General features: G+C 31.6%; 3 protein-coding genes across 6 annotated transcripts in view; 2 read left to right on the top strand and 1 right to left on the bottom strand.

Moving 5' to 3' along the window:
- Nucleotides 1–7,532, top strand: part of LOC130902467 (calcium release-activated calcium channel protein 1-like) — a 28,413-nt gene extending 20,881 nt beyond the window's left edge. For all 4 annotated transcript variants that reach the window (XM_057814633.1, XM_057814635.1, XM_057814634.1 and 1 more), the window contains exon 3: nucleotides 6,434–7,532. In XM_057814633.1, coding sequence (XP_057670616.1) covers nucleotides 6,434–7,096 — 663 coding nt within the window. In that variant the 3' untranslated portion in view covers nucleotides 7,097–7,532. The remainder of the gene's footprint in view (nucleotides 1–6,433) is intronic.
- A 582-nt stretch (nucleotides 7,533–8,114) lies between these two features.
- LOC130902465 (zinc finger CCHC domain-containing protein 8 homolog) lies at nucleotides 8,115–17,059 on the bottom strand. The gene is made up of 5 exons (XM_057814630.1): nucleotides 16,370–17,059; nucleotides 15,436–16,033; nucleotides 13,402–13,708; nucleotides 13,172–13,342; nucleotides 8,115–13,114 (listed from the first exon to the last, which is right to left on the bottom strand). Exons 1-5 carry the CDS (start codon nucleotides 16,920–16,922, stop codon nucleotides 12,650–12,652), a joined length of 2,094 nt encoding a protein of 697 aa, XP_057670613.1. The 5' UTR covers nucleotides 16,923–17,059; the 3' UTR covers nucleotides 8,115–12,649.
- Nucleotides 17,060–17,084: 25 nt separating this feature from the next.
- On the top strand, nucleotides 17,085–22,686 carry LOC130902466 (MORN repeat-containing protein 3-like). The gene is made up of 5 exons (XM_057814631.1): nucleotides 17,085–17,159; nucleotides 17,356–17,637; nucleotides 17,869–18,168; nucleotides 19,892–20,094; nucleotides 22,525–22,686. The coding sequence occupies exons 2-5, from the start codon at nucleotides 17,490–17,492 to the stop codon at nucleotides 22,639–22,641; spliced, it is 768 nt and encodes a 255-aa protein (XP_057670614.1). The 5' UTR covers nucleotides 17,085–17,159; nucleotides 17,356–17,489; the 3' UTR covers nucleotides 22,642–22,686.
- The last annotated feature ends 498 nt before the right edge of the window (nucleotides 22,687–23,184 follow it).

Below are 23,184 nucleotides of genomic sequence, written 5' to 3'. Positions count from 1 at the left end.
AAGCCCATAGTTTAAGATATTCATTTTTTTCTAACCGAGGGAAGAGATGTAGTGGTATGAGAAAGAAAAAAGGACCATAAACTTTGCACAAAAACCAATAACTTTCGGAGAGTTTCAGTCATGTACTATACAATTTTTGGTGTGATTGCTTGGTCCCCCATATTCTCACGTTGTGGCGGTTATTTGTCCACACAAATGGGAAGTTTTCCATTTCCATCATTATTTTCCACATCTTAGTCTACTACAGGGCTTTGGATAAACTCAACAAAATTCAATATGTCGTACTTTGGAGAGCTTTTAGTGTATGGAGGGTAAAGAGAAGAACAATCTGTAAATGAAAAGTGTCCGTGTTGAATAAGGATGTCGATACATTAGCATCAGGGTAAATTTCAAAGGAAGCACCAAATATTATTATTAGACCCATTCCAGGTGTACGTTTTCTCATAATAATTATTTTAGATGATATTTTTTAACTCGGCAATACTTATTATCTACGATTACTACATTCAGAACACAGGTTTTTGAACTATCATTTATCGTACACAGCTGGAAACTTTTTCAAATTTCCTCCCATAAAAGATACTCCTCCTTCTCCCTATATTGTAGTGATTGAAATTTGTACGCTAAGCATAAAAAACGCTTTCCGTTGCGCATATTTTGCTAACTACTGAGTTGGGCGTTAACGGAATCGCTATTTTTAACTAGCGGAAATCACATAAAACTCCAGAACTTCTTTCTCAACATTATATTGTTCGATTGCATAGGATTAATTTCTATTATGTTGCTAAATAGGATGATTCTTTTTGAAACACCCCGTATTATAGTTTTTATGAATATTTACAATGGTATGTGAGTGATATTTTATAGAAATCTCTGGGATAGCAATATTGCTATATTTGGTATTTGATATTATGTACCTAAACGTGATATGAAAACATGTTTTTATTATATTTTTTTGAAAAAATTTTATTGGTTTGGTTTGAAAGTGAAAATCCAAACCGTTTATGTTAATGTTAAAGATTTTATTGTAAGTAAATTGAGAAATATTTTATTATTATTATTATTATACTAACAAATCTTGAATCATTCCTTTAAAGGAGAGGGGGGTAAGGTTTAAAAATTTTTTTTTGCATTTTTTTTTCTAAATGAACAGAATATTGTCTACAAATTTTATGTCAATCCGAGTAAAAGTAACAAAGTTATAATGTTTTAAACAACCGGCCTTGATACCTGGTAGTCGCTAGTAGTCGAATCCCTTTCTCCGTCTGTGTGTTGATGGCATTGATGATTCTATGTAAGTATGAAAATTCATGTTCCTTTATTGATGGTTTATTTGGAATTTTCAAAAATTTGAATCGATTTTCTCGAAAATGTCATTTTTGAAGTTCGTGAACATAACAACTCAAAATCTACTGAACCAATTCTTGAAAATCTGAACATTTCTTCTTCACAGGTAATCAGGAGAAGTTTGTTTTTGTTTTTCATTTTTTTTTCTATTTTTTAATAACAAATTAACTACGATTTTTTAGCTAAAATCTCGTTTTAGTATGGAACGCCTCAATTATCTCTGAAACGGGGCCTGTACGATTTTGTTTTATAAACTATGTTTTTTAAGTGACTCCACAAGAATTATTCTAAAGGATTCATGTCCGGTGATCGTGGGGGCCATTAGATAAAAACAAGGCCTTCCAATCCATCTTCTGCGAAACACATTATTTTTATATTTTGCTAGCCACACACGCATTGTCAGGTGGGGCACAATCTTGTAGCTAAATATTATCTACTTATTCTGATTTGGAAATATCCGAGCCAATTCAGATAGAATACTATTTTCCAATAAATCTAATTACGCCGGACCATATAAGTTAACCTCTATGAAAAGGGACCAATTATTTTGTCCCCTATTATCCCGGTCCATACATTTATTTTTTCGGGATATTGGGTGTGGGATTCACGCATCCAACGAGGATTGTTATACGTGACCAGTATCTAAAATTATGCCGATTTACGATTCCATTAATACAAAAAGTGACCTCATCGCAAAACATAACAGTACTTAAAAAATTTGGATCGTTTTGATTGTAACTGTTTTTCATCAGTAGATCTGGAAATTCTTCGCGTCTATCAAAATCGTCATCTGACAACTCTTGAACCAACGTTATTTTGTATGGATGGAATTGATTATCACGTAAAATTTTCATTACCGATGTTTGCGAAATATCAAATACTCAACTTGAGTACAAAACAGTAAACACTTGCAGGTGTGGATCGCACAGGACACAAACAAACTAAAGATTGGTTTTCAGTTGATGCAGTTTTCCTAATTTCGTTAAACTTTTGTACTAATTTACTGACGGTAGATCTTGTTATCGGATTTTGGTTAGGATATAAATTATTAAAGATATTACACATTTCTTATTGACGACTATCACCATATCCTAATATCACCATAAAATATCAATTCATTGTTTTTCAAATAAACGATCCATTGTGACTCTCAATAAACTTAACAATAATAATTTATTTAAACGTCAAATTTGTTATTGTAGCAGTCATAGTCACCAACATGTATTATTTTAACTTCGACAGAGATAACGCAAATGTAGCTGTAAATTATGGCATTTCGGCATATAAGTATTTCGAAAAGCGAATCCATCTGACACCACCATAATACCAGCCGTATCACAAGACCCTTGTACACAAAATTTCTAAAAATCATACAAGCCGTTTCCGAGAAAATTGAGGCGTTCCATACATAAAACTCACTTTGTATATAAAAAACACTTTTCCTGATTACCTCGAAAATACATCACCTTTAAAGTGCATAACAATTTTTTTGTTTCAAATGATACGGTAACGATTTATAATGTTTACCGCAAAACTACTTTTTTTCAAGGCGCCTCTAGAGAATCACCGCCACCGGCTTGTTTATCAATATTTTTCATTGAAAATTTTCTAACATACTTCAAAAGTTGTACAATCATATGTAATTAAATTTAATAAAATTATATTACTCACCTCGCCGCAAAAAAATCACGAAAATGTGCTTTTTTTCGCTTTTAAAACCTTACCCCCCTTAATAAAATAACGTTCTTTTCCAATAATAGGATAGTTAATTCTCAACTATCATTTCAAATGAAATAAACATAAGTGGCCTAGCTGGACGTGAATGAAGTGGGCCATTACCCACGGCCTCGCTATTCCTTTTTAAAAGCGAAGCCATCAGACATAGAATCCCTGTTTCGAAATCTAAATAAAAATTTGAAATAGATTCATAATGGCGTGATAGCAAAAGCATTTTTCCCTTGAAGAAAGGGCCAATAATTCCTTTGCTTGAGATTACTGCCCATACCATTACTTTCGAACGCAGTGGTTTTTGATGTTTCATTTTTGGGTTTTTTTTCGGTTCATTAACAACAATTTTGTCTGTTTACGAAGCCATTTAAATGAAAATGAGCCTCATCTGAAAAAAAGAGTTCTCAAAAGTGGGAAATCGACTAATCATTTCTTCAGCAAATGCCAACCTTGCTCCAAAGTTGGTATATTTTAATTCCTGTGTTAACTGGAGCTTATAAGGATACAGGTTAAGATCCCAAATTTGATGTAAATTTGGTCGCGATAAGTTTAAAGCCACCGATCGCTTCCGAGTTGACAAATGCGGATTTTCTCGTATGGACTCCTTCACCCTATCAATATTGTCTGTGGTCCTAGACGTTCTTGTTGGTGGTTTAAACGTGGAACCGGTCTCTTCAAAATGCTTAACCTATATTTCAATTAAATTTGCACTCGGTGCTTCCATATTCTGAACGATACAGTCGCTATGTCAAGACGTTTTCTTAAAACGTGCGAATACAAAAAGCGCGACATTTTCCGTCGAAGTGACTCATGGCTACTAAAACTCCACGAGTGCAACTATCCAACCACGCTAGGCTCCCCCGCCCATGCACCGTTTACCTCGCGAAAAAAGATGATGCAATATGCACGTTCTATTGTACCACCCTAGATGCGTATACTATTTTTTCTCTCGCCGGGATGAAAAGTTCGTCCTTGACGTATTCTGATTCACTATCACTAGAATCGTCTAAATACATTTTTTTAATTTCATTTTCAAGCGAAAATAAATACTAAATATCATGGCAAATGGTCATCGAAAGTTAACATTTCGATAAACAAAGCAAAGAGTAAAATAAGTTCTTCCCGGGAGAGAACAGGCCACTCTTGTTCCGCATAACAGTGACGAAAAGCGAACTCATCTCGGCGAGAGAAAAAAATATTTTTTACCCAGTGTGGTTATTATTTGTATATTTGAATGTATTTTGAAGTTTAATGTCATTCCAAATTCGACTATTTTATTATCAAAAAAGGGCAGTTGTACAAAAAACATTTTACGACATTTGTATAAAAAGTGATAAAATTAATTGAGAAACATAAAGTAGAACTGAACACAATTCTCAACAAAACGAATTTAGCAACATAAATCTATTACAAATAGAGGATTTCAGTAAAGCAAAAAACCGAAGAACGTCACTTTTGTAAAAACTTGAGTTACAAAATAAAACTTCTATCAAATATGTATGCTTTTCAATATTATCACACCGCACATTTATATTTTATCACTATCATTAGTAGGTATGTCGTCAAAGCATGGTTTGGTAAGATAGATTTCGCCCATATAGACATCAGACGAAAATCGTGGTTAAACTGTGATGCATTTGTTGGAAATATCAGGATTTAACTATTTAGTAGTTTATGTAGGCAAAATTAAAAATTAAATTACTAAATTGTATTTATCGAAGAAAAATAGTAAAACAAAACAATGATCAGTCCGTGATCATCATGTGAACATCCCGGTCGAAACGTGGCGCGACATCGTTATTGGTCCAAATCAGTGGCACCATAATATATCACAAATAAAAAGCCGCGTGGGATAGGTGACGACACTGAAGAAGCCGTTAGATCAACTGTAGTACATCTTATTGCTGTGAGATTGCTTATATATTTGTCTGTTGCCTTATTTATATTTATAAAAATGAAATGCAAGAAAATTATGAAAAGACTATTGATGACGTTAATTCCAAAATGGCAAATATTTCGAGTATCTTCTTTAAGTGTCTACCGAATTGTTCGTGAGTACAGAGCTAATCATTCAGTGGACGATCCAAAAAAGTATCCATCAAAAAAAAAATTAACAATTCAATTGATGATTTTGACTAAAGCGCCACCAGAAGAATTGTACACAATGTATTGAATAACAAAAAAATAAAAATAAGCTGAATCCTCCTCCTTGAAAGAGGGAGGGTTGGATTTCATAAAAATGTTAATAACGTTGTCCGTGTCAAGTTGTGACAACTCAACTTTTACCTTCAATGAAAAAAAATTTTGTGTAACTACCTGTTAGGTACTACATAATTTGAATAAGTTTTTATACTATATTTTGTACTTAACATTAGAGTTTCCATGACTAAGGAGACATAAAACTGGAAGAAGAACAAAACAAATCCTAATGATTTTCGATTTACTTCACTTGCTTTCTAAAGTCTACTGGTACACGCCCAAAATCGAACTGATTTACTGTGGTGCTTACGCAATACATTTTCACAAAAAGGATCAAATATGATACCTAATTTCATGATTCAAAATGTTTACTACCCGAATTTTGTTTTATCTTTACCACGACTTTGAGTTTCGCCTATTTGCGCCACTGTGAAGGATTTTCGGAAACTATCATCCAGTTAATCTAATCGTAATCTGAATATTAGGAAGGTAATCCATGTTTGAATTCGGCGGTTTTAAATTTTACAATCTTAAATGATTGTTCAAAATCTCTTTATACAACAACTCTTTCATTTGCGTTGGCTATTGCCTTTCAAAAACAAATGTTTAATGACAGATCGATACGGAATTTTTTCCATTTTTAGAAAAAAATCTTCTAGCGACTCACTTATACGATAGTACTAAGCGTAAATCTGTCAACGCATGCGTAAATTTATTTCGTGACATTGACATCTTCAGGTTGAGGAAACTTTTCAGACAACCGTCATAGACGTTAAACAGCATCGAATTTAAAACAGATCTTTGGGAAAGACACTCTTATTATGAACTATCCTTGATTTATTTACTATTTCAATAAAAATAAACCTACTCGTTAAATAAAGCTTAAATCAAACAATTTATGAAAACTCATACTACAAGTTGAAATTTTTGTGAAGTGTTGATACTCATACTGAATATTCTTTTTACTACTATACCAACACTCACAATTACACAGTAGGGTCCTTCAAGCCTTCCATAGGTTTATACACGGCTCGAAGTACCAAATAAGTCAATGCTAATTATTCATATTTAGTTACTACAAAAAGTTGAGTTTATATAACAAAAATAAATATGATCTTTAAGAATGAAAATAATTTATTTTGTTTTCTTTTAATTTCAGTATAAAAATATGTCTCTTTCGGGAGACGACCTGCACAGCCGTCGCTACCTCTCGTGGCGAAAACTCCAACTTTCCCGAGCAAAATTAAAAGCATCCAGCAAAACATCAGCTCTGTTATCAGGTTTTGCTATGGTTGCAATGGTGGAACTTCAACTGCAAAATCCAAACAATATTCCAACGGAAGTTCTTGTAGCTTTCGCTATCATTACCACTCTTTTGGTAGCGGTACACATGCTGGCTCTAATGATAAGTACATGTATATTACCAAACGTAGAAGCAATTTGTAATTTAGAATCTATAAATTTAGTAGAGGAATCACCTCACGAGAGATTACATTGGTATATTGAAACCGCCTGGGCTTTTTCAACACTATTAGGTCTACTTTTATTCTTAGCAGAAGTCGCTATAATTTGTTGGATCAAGTTCATGGACACCAAAAACGAAACTGCTGCTTGGACAGCGACAATTATCCTAGTACCCATATTGTTTGTATTTTTAGCTTTCGCTATACATTTCTATAGATCTTTAGTAACACATAAATATGAAACTACTTTATCGGGTATAAGGGAATTAGAAATGCTTAAGGAACAGATCGAATCGGGGGACGTTAACACACACAGAAACGGAGTCGGGGACTTAATACAAGCTATACATGTAGTTTGAAACGATCCAAAGAGTGCATATAATATTTTTATAGCACGTTTTACAATGTGTGATATTATTAAACAATTTTTTCTATACCAGGATTGCTAATACAAATTATTTGATATGTTGAGATATTTTTAGTGTTTTTATATTTACAAAGAGACATTTGAAAAAAAATAGTTGATTTAAAACGTGAGTACCATCAATATAACTTGTAACCATATATGATGCTCATTATAGAATTATGAAGATAATACTTGATAAATTTTTACAATGAAATATTTGGAAATGTTTAACAGTATTTTCATTAAGTGTGTACAAAAAGTTTTGATACAAAATGTAGGAAAGTTTGTATTACTTCAACAAACAAAATTATTTAGAGAGATACATTTCTATACTTCGTTGGAAGAAATATTATTAGCGACAAAATAAATAAAGATATTTTATATATTGAGTTGATTTTTTTTTATTTTAATGGATAAAATACTAGAACCTGTACACAACTTTATTACAGAAGCAGATTGTCAGCTAAAAGACGTCAGTCCGCAGATACTGACAATACTGACACCTGTTGCACTTCACTATCTGTGAAAATGCTTAAAGTTGAAAAAACAACTTCAAATTTCAAAGTATCACCAACGGTTATTAGGATTCAATTTCTGGAACCGTTCACATCCTACTACACCAATACTCGTAATGACAATCTCTGGTTCTTCAAATCGGTTATGAATCTAACTAGGTTTGAAGGGCAAGACAGTGTAACTGTAAGTGTTGGTGTAGTGAACAGTGTATTCAGTAATAACTGAAGAGGTGGTTGAAGAAAAATGACAACTACTAAGATGGATAAAGAAAAATCACAGTGTATAAAAATTCGAACAGATTAAAATTTTCATATATAGGATTTTTTTTTCTTTTCAAGTAAACGTACCAACAAGAAATTTTGTACTTTTGATTAGAAAATAGGATGATAAAAAATGTCTATAACTAAAATTTATTGATATATTTGGACAAATAGGTAGTGAAGAATAACAGACGATTTAAAATCCCCTCTAATATCAATTTATTTATAAAATAATTTTCAAAATTACAAAGTTTACAAAACTAAACCTAACATTTATATTGCGGGATATTTTACAATTTTGAACAACTGAACATATAGTTGCAGTTGTTGGTACAAAATTTAAAAATTATTTCCAATAAAACAAATAAAATTTCTAGAGTTTCAGTATGTTTGAAAATAAAGGTTCACGTGTACACTTTTCTCTAAATCTGGATAATAAGTTATATACAATGCTGCAGAAGAGTTATTTAAGACCCTTATTTAATTAAATACCTGCCCAACTGTTTTGATTCATAGTTCACATTTTGGGAGTGATTACAATATATTAAGATCATTATTTTCATTTATTGTCAATCACATATGAATATAAGAGAGCATTTAAGGCTAAGTGAGGTTACATCAGATTTTCAATAAAACTAAAACACTATAGACCAGGGATACTTATTACACGAGCCGTTTACGGCCCGCAATGCAATTTTGTACGCCCCTCAGTGTCCGAAAAAAAATATTAATTAAAATTATACCATGAGCATGAACTGAAGAAAAGCTTTGAGCAGCTGGAGGAGGAATCATGTGGAGCGAGGCTTATCATTAACGAATATAAAACAAAATACATACTTATGTCAAGGAACAACTGAACTCCGAAGTAGGATAAGTTGGAAAATGTACCATCGTTTAAATACCTGCGACCGCAAATAATAACAACTCAATGTGAAATAAGATAACGTGTGAAAGCGGGGATTAGAGCATATTTCAGTCTCCAACGGTTAATGAAATGACGTATACTGAATTGGAGAACGAAAAAGCGGATCTATCGCACAATTCTCCGCCCGAGACCTGGGTGTTCAACAGCGGATGCTCAACGTGTGAGAGTGAAAGATCTAACGCTGAATATATGGGCCAGTGTGCGAGCAGAGCGTGTGGCGCAGCCGTATAAACACCGAGTTCCTACCGGCTCTAAGAAGACCTCGGCCTGGTGACAGAAGTCAAGAAGGCCAGACTCAGATGGCTAGGCAAGAAGCCCGAGGACCGGCGACTGCCTAGACGACCGCGCAGACGATGGCTGGATGATATCGAAGAGGATCTTCGGAAGCCAGGTGTGAGTGAGTGGAAACGCCGAGCGTCGGATCGTGATGACTGGAGGAATGTGGTGGACGAGGCCAAGGCTCTTTGAAGGCCTTAATTCCAGTGGTAGTAGTAGTAGTAGCAAACCTCAATTCTTAAAGGATACGATAAATTAGCACTCTTTAACATCCCATTGAGTACCCCTGCTATAAACATTGCATAAAACACAAAAAGTTATATATTTCTATTATAATAAAAGTTTTCTGAGTATATAAGGAAATAATTCTCTCGGGCAGTAAATACTTTTAGAAAATTTATGTATAACCATAACTGGCTAAAAATAAAGTTCTGAATTCACCTTCTAAAGAATTGCTCCTCTCTTATTTTTCCAATATAAAAAAAAGTGTACATAATGAAGTATTTGTATTTTGAGATGTACTAAATACACTAGAAATTAATGTATTCACTTCGAGAAGATCTGGCTCTAGCTCAAAGTGTGACAAAATTACTCAGTTTAATCGACTGATAACGCAGCAAGAGTACTTTATTTGTAACAAAAATATATAAAGTCAAGGATTTAAAATTTTTTTAAAATTTAAAAGTTTTTTTTTCAAATACAAATATAGGTATAGATTTCAAGTTGGCAGATGAATTGAAAATATGAGTTTAAAAATTTGCAGTATTTAGAAGATTCTAAATATAAAAGTAGATGCTGTGTTAAATCTAGTTATTGAACGAAAATTATTTTTTATTTAACAAGTCTGATAGATGAGATTTTTTCTTACAAAAAATACTTAATACTTCACCCTATAAAGTTTATTTTTGTATAACATATCATGTTATAGTGGATATTTCACACAAGTTGCGCAATATAGTACTAGATTGTTCTGGAATCAAAGTTATCATGAAATCGTGTAAAATATTATTTATTATATCTCACATGCAAATATTTAAAAAGTTTCAATTATCAATCAAACAGTTTCATGATCAATATAAATATTTTCATTCAATGGTTTTTTTTGTGCAAATTGTTCACTACCACTTCACAAATACTCTTAATGGGGTATTCTGGTTTAAAAATTTGAAAAATCGATTTTTTTCACATTTTCAAATCTTAGACCCTTAAAGGACTAGTACCAGTTATAATTTGTGAAAGTGAAAAAAACGTTAATTTTACATATTTTTCTTAACAGCCGCCATTTTGTTTTGATCTTTCAATTTTTTATTCAAAGGTGGTAAATTACTATATAAGCTCTCTTGATGTTGAAAAACAGTTTTATAAGTAATTATAATAAAGAAAACGAGAAAAAAATATTTAGTTATGCGCCATTTTTTACCTTTATAACCAGTACTATAATCTGGCCGGTCGGTAGCGGTCGGAGAGCGATAAAAACGCGTGATCGGCTCATGGGATGCTAGTGGTACCTTTTATAACGATTCGTATTGTCTGAAGCAATGTCTGAGAAAGTCAAGTTCACACAGCTGCTCTTTACATTAATTCATTATTATAATTATATTCTAAAAATTTTATATTAATAATTATTTTAAGCTTTTGTTTTATTATGTTATTTATTTACTTTGATAAAAATGAAAAATTAAACTACATTTCTAACATGCGTTTTTACAGTAAGAATTATGTGACTGTATAATAGCGCATGTTAAACATGTACTTTAATTTTTATTATTCTTTAATATGTGGTATTATAGTTATGTTATACATTGAATATCCTCTATTTTAAAATAAATTTTATTGTTTAAAGTGGCTGTGATATTCATGGAACTAAATTTAAACTGTCTTTATGTTATTCAATCTGAAGAACAATCATTTCTAAACGCGTCATTGCTTTAATACTTTTAGAATTTTGACAAAATGAATCTGAGCCACCTTACCATTGTGAATTCAACCCAATTGGACTCATATGGGCACAAATCAAGGGTGAGGTGGCAAGGAAAAACACAACATTTAAAATTAGTGATGTTCAAACTTTATTTACTAAAGCTTTAAATAATGTTACCCAAACCAATTGGAGTAAGGCAATCCAACATGTCCACTTTTTTCGAAATAAAATGTGGGACATTGATAATTTAATGGAAAAACAAGTGGAACCTCTAATAATAAATTTAACAGCTGATTCGTCCTCATCGGAATCAGATTCCGATTTAGATTAAAATAAAAATTCATCCGCCCTTATATCCCTCTCGACCACCTTTTTTGAAAACAAAGAATTTATTCAGGAAAGGACCATATGTTGTTTATAAAGATTATTATTATTATTATTTATATCGTTTTGTATGAATTTACTTTATAACCTTTGATACGTATTTGAATAAAACATATAGCACGACATTTCTTTCTTAGATATTACTTTACAGTATTAGGTACCCTTACATTTTTATTTAATATACCATAAATTTGAAAAACCGTCTAGCTATTTAAGGTTAGGGAAAACAAAATTACGATTAAAATAATAATTATATATATTTATAGATACTTTTAAAAAAATCAAGGAAACGTGTGAAATATGTAGGTATAACATTTAGTAGTTAACTAAGTGAACGAAGATTTTAATGTATGAATGCTATGCAATTGATAAATAAAAGTATTATTTATATGATATGATATTAAAATAAAGTATTTAAAATTCAAATAAAAAAAAGATACAGTTGATTTTCTGACGTAAACCATTTTCCTCAAAACTAGTTTTTTTGAAGTGGTTGACATGTTATCTCAAGTTTTACCGAAACGATTCCTTTAAAATTTGGTGGAAATCTTTTTTATATATCTCTCCATCGCGTCTGCATTAGAATTTAAAAACTTTCAATTTGGGGCATTTATAAAAAATTCATAAAGGTCAAAAAAGAATTTTCTAGATCACTACAAGGGCTGGAATCATGTCAACCAGGGTGCACCTTTTTTGTAGCCCCCACTTTACTGGCCTGTAATTTATTGAAATTCTGATTTTTTGTTTTATTTTATTTTTATATTCTTAAAAAGTCGACAAATATAATATAAAAATAGTAAAAATCTAGGGTTCTAAACCAGAATATCCCCTTAATTACACTGTCTGGTGTTTCCAGTGTTTCATATATTCAGATCCGGTTAAATGAACCACCCAGTGTAATAGTGAGTGTTGATGTAATGATTGTTAACAGTTTAATATGCACTGAAGTGATAAAAATTTATCGATTAAAATAAATTTGATTCCATTATGTTTAATAATAAAAAAATTCCATAATATGGAGAGAATTAACAAAGTACTATAAAAATCGTTCAAATAAACAATAAAAGTATTAAAAAATTCAAATTTGAACACATGGTTCTGTTTGAGCCATGTGATTAACATTGCATTAATTGCTACTGTACGTTTTATATACACCAAAAGTTCCATCAAATTGTAAAAAATCACTTTATACACTCCAAAATTTATTTGTAATCACAAATACTATCATGAATTATTTTTCTGTATACTTTTCAAAGTAGTTCTTACTTTTTGTAATAAACCAGACATTTGTTGGTACTTACCAGTGGAATTTGGTAAATTTTCAAAATTAATAACGGGGCTGACGTCTTTTGTGAAATTGTCGGGGTTAGGTAAAGTCAAAAAACGTGAACAACTTTTTAAAATAGGAGTACCATAATCACTATTCAAGATTTTATTGCTTGTTGATTCAGACGACAAAGCCGAGCATTCAGTTTTCGATTGTTCCACCACTGTATTTTGTTCAGGGTCGTGCTTTAGGTTTTCCTCTTCTAATCCTGGCTGTGGTGGTTCTTTCTCAGAACAGTCTTCAGATTTCAGGAGAGATCCTGAGCTGTCATCTAAGGCGGCTAAAAGACTTTGTTTTTGTGTCTCCAAGTCAAGCATCGAGGGAGATTGGACATCTTTTTCTAAATCTCTAGGAAGACAAGTCTAAAAATAAATTTAATGTGTTATTATATGTGAAAAACTTTTTAATTGACAACTTACTGGTATACTACAAGGTTTTTCTTTATAATCATTATCATCAATTACATCTAAGTCCATATCCAAGGTTTGAAAGTCATCTTGCTGTTTGGAATATTCTTTTTCAAAATACTCAATCATTGATTCTTTACTATACTGAGACGAGTATGAAGGCACTCTATATAACCTATATTCCTGTAAATAATTCAATTTACACAGTGTAATTAGTTAAAACAATACAAAGAGTTACATACATCTCTACTATATTTATCCATTGGAGCATTAAATCCAGGATACTCAATAATTTTGTTTGGATCCAATCCAGGATTTTTCTTTACATTTTCTGATAGTACATGCTTTCCATCTGAATCAAAAAGTGCTAGATTTGAATAGAATAATTTGGCTTCTTCTAGCCAACCTGGTGGATAACCAAGGATTCTCATTTGGTATATATAAGATGGAATCTGATTTGACTTCAAACCAAGAGCTTCTCGAAGTTTAGTTGAGATCTTACCGGGTTTTAAGTGGTCATACTTTTGGTCTTCTTCTATATGATAACGTCTAAAACCATTATTAACCTCATTGAAATTGAAACAAAAATCATGGATATTAAGAGTTTCACAGAAATGTCACGAAAAAAAGATATACTTAAAGGGAAAGAAATAAAACATAATCAGACAAAAAAAATAAAAAAATAAAATTAAACTGTAGTTTCAAGAGTATGTATGGGAAGTACCATAGAGTACCATATACACTGCGACCCAAAGGATATATTGTGTCCCATTCCCTTACTCCTCTTAGAAAGTTTAGAATATGAGATGGCTCTAAGTACCAGAGAAATTCGTCTTCTATTTCATACGCTCTCAGGTGTGGTGTCTCAATCTTCAAGAGAATGTAGATGAACATTTCGTCCTACATGCAACAGAATCTGTATGTTTCTTTCTCTGCTAAATCTAGCAACTTCGGATTTCCATTGAGGCGATAGAACTCCTGTTTGTATTTGTTTTGTAAGTTTTCTTGCCTTGTAGATTTTCCCACTGACTGGTTTTACCCCCATCCACCTCCTTTTCCAATGTTTTCTCTATCATTCTGTAACTCATACCACAAAGAGGTTCAGGTAATATGAAGGGTTTCTATCAGCTGTTTTGTTTCCCTTCACTCCTTTCTGTCCTGGAATCCATTAAAAGTAACTTACCTAGCTCATTTAGGTTAGTTCTGTTATGGAGCATAACATTTAATGACATGTTCATTTCTTATATGGTCTTTTGATCCCAATTGCTTCTAAAGTTTAGTATCAAGGTAAGTTTTTTCTCAAAGATAAACTTTTTTAGTATTTCTTCATGAGGCATATCCCAGATTTGGTAATTTTTTGAGGATGATATTTCGGTGTGAATTTCTATTAAGCATGATCTCATGGCTCTAGTAGCACATATGCAAGCCCATCTTTATAATTTCAAGAGATATTTATGGTTTTTAGACTAGTTCTAGTAGCAAGTAAAAGTACACACTACACTATACAATTGTTTTGAATAATCTACAAAAAAGACTATCCAAATCATATCTATTAAGTATATACAGACAATAACTTCCTCAAACAGTGTAATTTGACATGGCACCTTATTTAATTCATTGAAAAAGCAGGAGCTGAATATCCTATCATAGTAGACAGACCTTTGGAAATGTTGGTACCGTTTGCTACTACTTACAGATGTGAGAGTGGTTTTTCAACTTTGGTGACACTAAAAACGAAGGCAAGAGTTGGTCTCAATGTGGAACACGATTTGATGTGCTTCAAGTGAGACAAAACCCAACATTACTAAACTTGTAAGGGCGAAGCAGAACCAACCTTTGCAATGAAATTTATAAATCTATTTTATATTTTCTAATTAGAAATTGTTTAGCTTAAGACAGTAATTTAGAGTAAAAATTTTTTATGTGCAATTATTTTCATGTGTAATAAAGCCTATACCTATGCATTTGTATATTGTTTGATTTCAACATTGAGAGGAGGGGTAAAATCAGTGACCAAGTTAGGTCATGAGGGTAACAGACCTAAAAAGGTTAAGAACCAATGTACTTCAAGAACTCTAGTAACAAGTTTAAATATATTAATATTACCCAGGCATTGTCCACACAAAAGGAAATTACTAAAATCAAAATTGGAAGAACAATCATTATTGAAAGTACATATTTAAAATTCAGCAACTGGTGGAAATTTATCAGACTTAAAAATATGACTTAAATATTTACGGACTAGATAAAATTGAATACATCATACAAATACTTACAATGAATTTTTTTCTCTAATCATTTTATACTGTTGTCTCATTTGGTTAATCTTGATATAATTTCTTGGCAATGGACAATCTTTGAGAAGGTGATTCTGATCACAATTCAAACAACTCTGGGAGGATGAAACGTTAACTTCTTCACCACTATTTTCTGAGATTTGGAATTTACTTGAATAATGTGCAACAACTGGATTCACATCTTCAGATGGTTTGGTATCTAATGTGAATAATTCTTTTTCCTTTTTCACCCTTTTCCTTTTTTTCTTCTTTTTTGGAGTCTGTCCATCTGATGTGACTTGGCATGGGGGCTGTATGTAAGTTTCATCCTTTTTGGATTCTTCTGGTGTTTGAGGAATTTCATCTACATCTTTTAGTATAGTAATTGTGAGATCATCTTGTTCAACTACTCTTAAATTAGTACAAGTATTTATTAAGTCTAAAAATTTTGATCTGTACAGATTGCTTATGCTTTCAGAGCTAAAAGTTATGTATATGTCTGGTACCCTTGCATCAACATTATCGTCTGCTGACAACTCTCCTTCTTCTAAATCTGTAGCTACAGAAGTTTCAAAAGGTGCTTTGATACTAGATGTTCCTTAAAAAATTAACAGTTGTAAAATACAAGTACAATCTAAAGGTCAAAAATTTATTTAATTGAGACACAATCACTTTAAAAGCCAGCTGATATAATTATAGTTCAGTAATAAGTAATCTAATTTACTAAACATATTAAATATCTTCAACAAAATTATTCATTTCATTCAACTTTAGTTTTATTATGAATATTTAAAATAAGAATTTAATGTAAATATGCCAAAACACAACTTATCAAATTGAAAATCAAAATATTTTATTCTAATTATAAAAAGTAGTATAGCTAATACTAATTATAAAATAAAATAATTGCGAATTAATTTATCTTTTTACATACCCAAATTTAGTTCAGTATCTTTATTACAGTTTGAAAATCCATTTGAGCAATTTTCTTCTAAAATTATAACTGAACTATTGAGGTCTTGTGAAGATTCATTAGTACTTTGATCAGTATTTGCTTTATATTCATATAAAGTATCTTCTCCTATAAATATGATACTATCTACATTTTCTGAAGATTTGTGAACACTGCCATCAGAGCTCTCATCTAAAAATATAATTTCCTCCTTAGCACTGGCAGCTTGCTCTTCTATTTTATTATCAACTTCTAAAGATTTATCAGCAATTTCAACAATACTCTCATCCAACTGTATAGTTTCTTCATTATCTGTTTTGGAACGCGATGCCAGTGTTTCTATTCTCTCCTCGTTTTGTAGGTTAGAAAGAGCAGTCACAACAGATTCAACGAATTGGGAATTAGTCTTCAATACCTTTCTATGGGGCTCGTTACTTTCATTATCTGAGTTATCCGATGAAACGTCACTATCACTGACTTCAAATACGAGGTCTTTTGAAGGATTTTTTCGTTTCCCTCGTCTTTTAGCCACCATCTTAATTTATTGTCAATTTGCGTTTATACCTTGTTTTAGAAGAAATAAACAGCGCGTGTGCAATGTAAATGTCATCACCGTTGTCGTTGTCCAGGAGTTTTATACAATCTAACATTATAATGACACATTATTTATTAATTTTTTTTTTGTAAAAAATATGGATAATACTGTGCTTTAATAGGACGGAGAAAATTATAATTATTGAGCAAAAATAATTCAACTATCATAAATTACGAGGTGCGTCTAACATATCTTAGATGGCTAATACTGTCATCTATATTTGATAATAATAATTTCAAATCTTTGAAAGAAGAAATAACTACTTTCAGTTTTTAGACCTGTTTATATATGTAAATTATCTAAAAAAAATTGTTAACAATAATGTATTATATAAGTATGATAAATTGAACATCCGTATTTAATGTATTTACAGAGCACTCCACTGTTTAAATTTGACAGCCAATTATCCAATTTTCTCAATAAAAAGCTGTTGAATATCGATTTAACAAATATTTTAAATTTCGGATATTGATTGAGACCAAATTTTCTAACAAACCTTAAAGAAAAATGCCGTTTATTAATAGATTTCAGAAAGATAAAATTGCTAGATCGAGAAAAATTGAGGAATCAACTTTAAAAAATGGTTTGCGACATTGTATTTTTAATACAGTACGTGATAGATATGTAGGAGAATGGAAAGCAAATAAAAAAACAGGTATCTCAAATCACAATTTAATATTGTTTTATTTAATTCGCATAATATTTCTTACTATAAACTATTATGTATCATATTTCTAAACATAGGCGCACCCTTAAATTTTGTAGAAGGTGCACAAAGACGGAATCAAGTTATGTACAATCAATTTAATCGGATACAATAAGATCTTTCATGCTACATATTAATCACTATTGTCTTCTAATGTATATTTTTCATATTGGTATATAGGTAAAGGGGTTATGTTGACAAGAAACAAAGATTTATACGAGGGCGATTTCAACAATGATTACAGACACGGTTTCGGAGTTTTAGCTTATCACCTTCCAAAGTATAACGTTTTTTCTCTAACATACCGAGGCGACTGGAAGAATGGAAAAATGCACGGAGAAGGACTTAGAGTGTATCCAGGTATTGGATTTTACATAGGAAATTTTAAAAAAAGCAAAAGAAGCGGTTATGGACAAATGTGGTACGACTGTGGAGCTTTTTATGATGGGGATTGGGTGGATGATCTTAGGGAAGGTTTGGGTAAGTGATATTTTTTTGAATTGAAAGATTTTTATTGAATTATTGTCAAATCTCTCACATTATACAAATTTTTGCATGTAAGAGAAAATATTAGATCAGATTTCAACGAGTTTACTAAAATTTAGAAGTAGAAAGTTTAAAATATCAGTTATCAGAAAGACCGTTTAAATTATCATTTAATCTAGAAATTACTTCGTTCGCAATACAAGAGATGTATTAGTGGTGGATTTACCAGTAGCCTGAGTAGGCTGTAGTCATCGTTCACACATACAAGACAAGTTTCGAAATTTTTACAGAAATAAAAGTAATTCAAATATAGTTTTATAGCGGATATAGCGGATACTTTCCTAGATGATAAAAATTAAAAAATATATAAAAAAAATTAGTTTACTTGAAGTTTTTGAACATTTCGATTAATTATCTTAAGGCTTAGGCAATAGTTTGAAGAATTTTGTAATTTTCTCTTGCTTTCCAGTTTTTAAAAGTTCATTCAATTCAGACTGATACGCAGCATACGTTCCATAGACAAATAAATGTTCATAAAAAAATCGCAAAGCTCATTTGGCATTTTTAAGCCTTCACCAAGATTTTTCAAATTAACTGTTTTCAGTGCTTGTTGAAGCCTCTTCTTCAATGGGCTGTGAATTCAACATTTCCTCCAAGTCTGTTTCAATCCAAATCTTCATCTTGCGATTCAAGCAATTCCTGAATGTCAGTTGATTCTATATGTTCGAACCCACTCGTCCTATTCAATTCGCGATTTCGGCAAAGTTTGAACTTGAACAAATTCTTCGTCAGTTTCCTCAGTCAGAGCAGGTCACAGTTTTTTCCAACATAACTTCATTGTGTGTGGTTTCAGTTCTTCCAATGATTCTTTTATGTTTACAATGCATTCCATAAAACTCATATCAGAATTACATTCCATATTATCCAATATGATTTTGAAGGTTCGTCTAATGTACTCGTAATAGAGCTTAAAGGCCTGGATTTTTCCATGGTCCATAGGTTGAAGCAAAGCCGTTGTGTAAAAACGTCACTTTTATATTTGGATGCATATTAGTTTCAAGTTCGCGATGATGACCTGGTGCATAGTCCAAAACTAGAAGTCCTTTAAAGTCTAAAAATTGATTTTTTTAAATAAGTTCTAACTTCAGAAACAAAACAATTTCGGAACCAGTCGCAAAAAATAGCGCTTGTAACCCAGGCTTTTTTATTAGTACGCTAAAACACTGGCAGGTTGTCCTTGTTTTAATTTTTTAAATGACGAGGATTAAACATTTTCCCAGCAACTATTGATATGAATATGATATCACTAAACTATAATATAAAATATTAAAAAACAAAAGAAGTAATATTGTATATCAAGTGCCTTGTACTAATTGTGATACTATCTACATAGGGCAGACATTTCATTATTTAGAAAATAGACTAAAAGGTCATCCATACGATAAAATATAAAACTGCATTAACGAACCATGAAATATCAAAAAAAAACATAAATTCAATTATTCAAAAATTTTTGGAACGAAATCTTATAAACGCAAAAGAGAATTTTTAGAAATGGTTGACATTCATAAGAACGAAAAAGCTATAAATGATAAAAAAGACCTAAATAATTCGTATAAAACAAATATATAACAATAACAACGTAAATGCTGGGATGGCGAATAATGGTGAAATTGCCACAAATGGTGCTTCTACCCTATAAAAATATTTTTTCCAGGATTGTATGTCAGAGAAGACGGTAATAGATATGAAGGATCATGGTATAAAGATTTAAAACACGGTACAGGAAGGTTTTATTTTCTAAATACGGGGCAAATACAGATAGGAGTTTGGGAAAAGGATTTTTGTGTATTCAGTACTATGCTGAATTTACCATACAGGCAAACTGCTAAGTTACCAACCGTATATCCATTATTGAACGTAAGTATTGATTTGACAAAAATCCTATGATTTTTCTAGTATACTATCACTCGAAATTAAATTCTCAACCTAATGGTAGGCTTGCCAGATAGGTTATTTAAGGGTATACACGTATGACTGGTTTTTAGAGTTTTAGAAGGTAGTATATTCCTCATGTTATGAATATAGTTACTGATTAGGAACCTAAGCCAGGGGTAATAATAGGTTTGTTCCAACCTGCTAGTGTGGACCGTTCTTGGAACGGTTATTAGAAGCGTTTAAATTATATTTTCTGCGCAATCTTCGGCTATGCACGGATCTAGTATAGTTCTTCCAATATCAATTGCAGAGTATAAAAACTTGTATCAAAACCCTTGCCCTTGACAATTTTGTTTGATCTACTATAGGCGTAGATACCTCATTTTATAAATTTATTATTTTTATAAATACTTTTTAAAATATGTATATCCTATGCGAGGAAGTATTCGCAAAAGGCAATCGACTCATTATAAATTAGACGACATAACACGCAGTTATTTATACAGATTCACTTAGTAGTCCTACTTGGAACTTGAGAAAAAAAATCATTATTATACCTCGTTAACTTGCTACAACTGAATATTAAATTATAAAACGTGAATAGACGAGTAAAATGTACCTACCTGTAAGGGCGTTTGGTTTAAACAAGGTACTAGATGTGAACTGAGCCCTTTTTGGACCTCATTAATTTTTTACTGGAAAACGGAATTTCAAAGAAAAAATCAAAAAGAAAAATAAATTCTTTGCAAATAAAACAAAAGAAAAAAACATTTCAAATCCAAAGTATCTTTATAAATAATCATGGTAGTCAGAATCGTCTGAACTAGAGTCTCTTACCGTTGCATCATGACTGTCACTAACTAAAATTCTATAAGTAAAAGTAAACAAATTCCTAACTTCAAATTGTATCTAATAATTTTGTGCCTAGTTTAAAAATGAAAATAACAAAGCTAAATTTTACGAAAGTCAGCTGATCTGTTAAGCCAAAAGTAACTAGATAGCAACTTGCACGCAATAAAAATTGCACAAAACCAATAATGTCAAGATCTTGTATGAAACAAACAGCTGAACTTCATCTGTGCATGCTTTTGATTAAAAAATATTGCGTCATGCATTGCATTGCACGTTGTAGTGCATCATGTCAAGCAGCCTTTATATAAACTATAAATTGTCCTACGTATAAAATCTTGAGTAGCTTTGTCAATTGATTTCAGTTTTTCTTTACATGTTTTTCGGTTCTGTGAATGATCCACACCAACCTTTTTCGCGACTACTCGATAAATGGAAAATTTATTTACTCTAGTTAATTCAGCAATTCTTACTATGATTGCATTATCAGATTGCTGAATATTTTCCTTTTCTAAACATTCGTATATATATAACATATCTTTATTATTAAATTCATACCTGTCTTCATTCTCACTACACTGTACAATTTCATTGTCTTCATTCGCCCATGGTCTAAAGAACGCCATATTTCTATTTATTTAAAAAAAATATGAATTTAATTAATCACACCAAGCCACGTCAATGATTATCCCAGACTTTCTTGCAGGAATATTTCGAAGAAATTGTGTACATACGGCTTCGGCCAATAGAAATGCATTTATGTTTACGATTCGATGTTTTCATTGGTAAACATTGGAGATGATGAGTTCACGTGGACTGACGGTTTGTTAGTTGTTTACCGAATTTTATACGGGGAGTAAACATTATTTTTGATTTCCTAATTTGGTATTAGTGTCGTGCGTATTTATGAAATATTGATTGAAGAACTATAACAATACTTGCTAGCGTCTATATTAAAAACGATACCAACTCGACTGAAACACAAAACAGAATCGTCACCGTACCAAGGACGGTTTTTGATGGGTTGGAACGAACCTAATAAATGACACAATTGTAAATTGAAACATGTTAATATTTATATTCGTATTACTAGTAAGAAGCCAAACATTCACGAAAATCATAGCTATACATTAAAGAATATTTGTGTTAATGATTTTTGTACTTTTTATAAAAATAAAATAAGTCTTGATGTCACAAAAAAACCTAATGTGTCAATTTTTTTCCATTGATATATCATTGTTTGGTGGCCATCATACTTTCAAAATTTGTTATAAGTTTTCGTGTGACGAAAAACAGCTTGGATTAATTACTTTAGAGACTTTTTTGGTCATCTAAAAAATCAAATTTGATTTTTTTCCGGGACCTGAAGTAAAACGGCCGTGACACCGGGACTTTGTCTGAAAACCGGGACTGTCTCGGTCAAACCGGGACTTTTGGCAAGCCCACCTGAAAGCCGTGTGACATCGTGCAAGAAAGTTCCAAGAAAAAAATTCATTTTATGATCTTATATTTGTTTTCTCAAAAGATCACTTAATACTAATTCGATTTTTATTTTTAATATAGAATACGTTGATTCATATGGACAAGATTATTGCCGTTGAAGAAGTGAGAGCTTTATCAGGAAGAAAAGAAATTTGTCTAGAAAGTGAGATTAGCCTACCGTCATTCGTTTCAACATAAAATAAACGCAGTTTTGAAAAAATGTCTCTTGTACTGTACTTGTTATTTCTTTTTAAACGGTGAGCGGATATTTATACACACGGTGTGTATTTTACTTACGGGATTTATTTATACACTAACACTTATCTAATTTATTTAAATTCAGCGTTTGGTTTATTTTACTAGCCCGATGTGTTCACAACGATATCCAGAATTTTGGCTTACTGAAAATCTCTAATTTGTCATAAGCAAACAAAAATATTTTCTTACAAATTGTCACTATAAAAACCCCCACTACATAATATAAACAAAAAGTATTGCGCCTTCGCTGGTTAGAGGACGTTGAGGCGGATCTGATTCAGCTAGGGGTTCGACATTGGAGGCACCATGCTCAGGACAGACAAGACAAATAAACTTACTGAATTATCCCTGCTAAGGTTAAAGCAACAGCCGTGAGTTTTGGTGTACAACTGAGGATTATCAAAACGAATCTGCTACCTGGTGGCCAGAATTACCTCTAAGAACACCCTGCATGTATTAGCTCCAAACGGGTCTTTACCTCTA

Source organism: Diorhabda carinulata, chromosome X (genome assembly GCF_026250575.1).
Source record: "Diorhabda carinulata isolate Delta chromosome X, icDioCari1.1, whole genome shotgun sequence".
In the NCBI taxonomy this organism is placed as follows: Eukaryota; Metazoa; Arthropoda; class Insecta; order Coleoptera; family Chrysomelidae; genus Diorhabda; species Diorhabda carinulata.
The sequence above is the reverse complement of the archived record's forward strand: the minus strand, read 5'-3'. Positions and strand labels throughout refer to the sequence as shown.

Excerpts from the sequence above, each read along its gene's own strand:
- LOC130902465 (XM_057814630.1), bottom strand. The coding sequence starts at position 16,922 with ATGGTGGCTAAAAGACGAGGGAAACGAAAAAATCCTTCAAAAGACCTC. Across the intron at positions 13,709-15,435 it reads ATTAGAGAAAAAAATTCATT|ACGTTATCATATAGAAGAAG; the intron begins GTAAGTATTTGT and ends TAATGGTTTTAG. Across the intron at positions 13,343-13,401 it reads TGGATAAATATAGTAGAGAT|GAATATAGGTTATATAGAGT; the intron begins GTATGTAACTCT and ends AATTATTTACAG.
- LOC130902466 (XM_057814631.1), top strand. The coding sequence starts at position 17,490 with ATGCCGTTTATTAATAGATTTCAGAAAGATAAAATTGCTAGATCGAGA. Across the intron at positions 17,638-17,868 it reads GAAAGCAAATAAAAAAACAG|GTAAAGGGGTTATGTTGACA; the intron begins GTATCTCAAATC and ends ATTGGTATATAG. Across the intron at positions 20,095-22,524 it reads CCGTATATCCATTATTGAAC|AATACGTTGATTCATATGGA; the intron begins GTAAGTATTGAT and ends TTTTTAATATAG.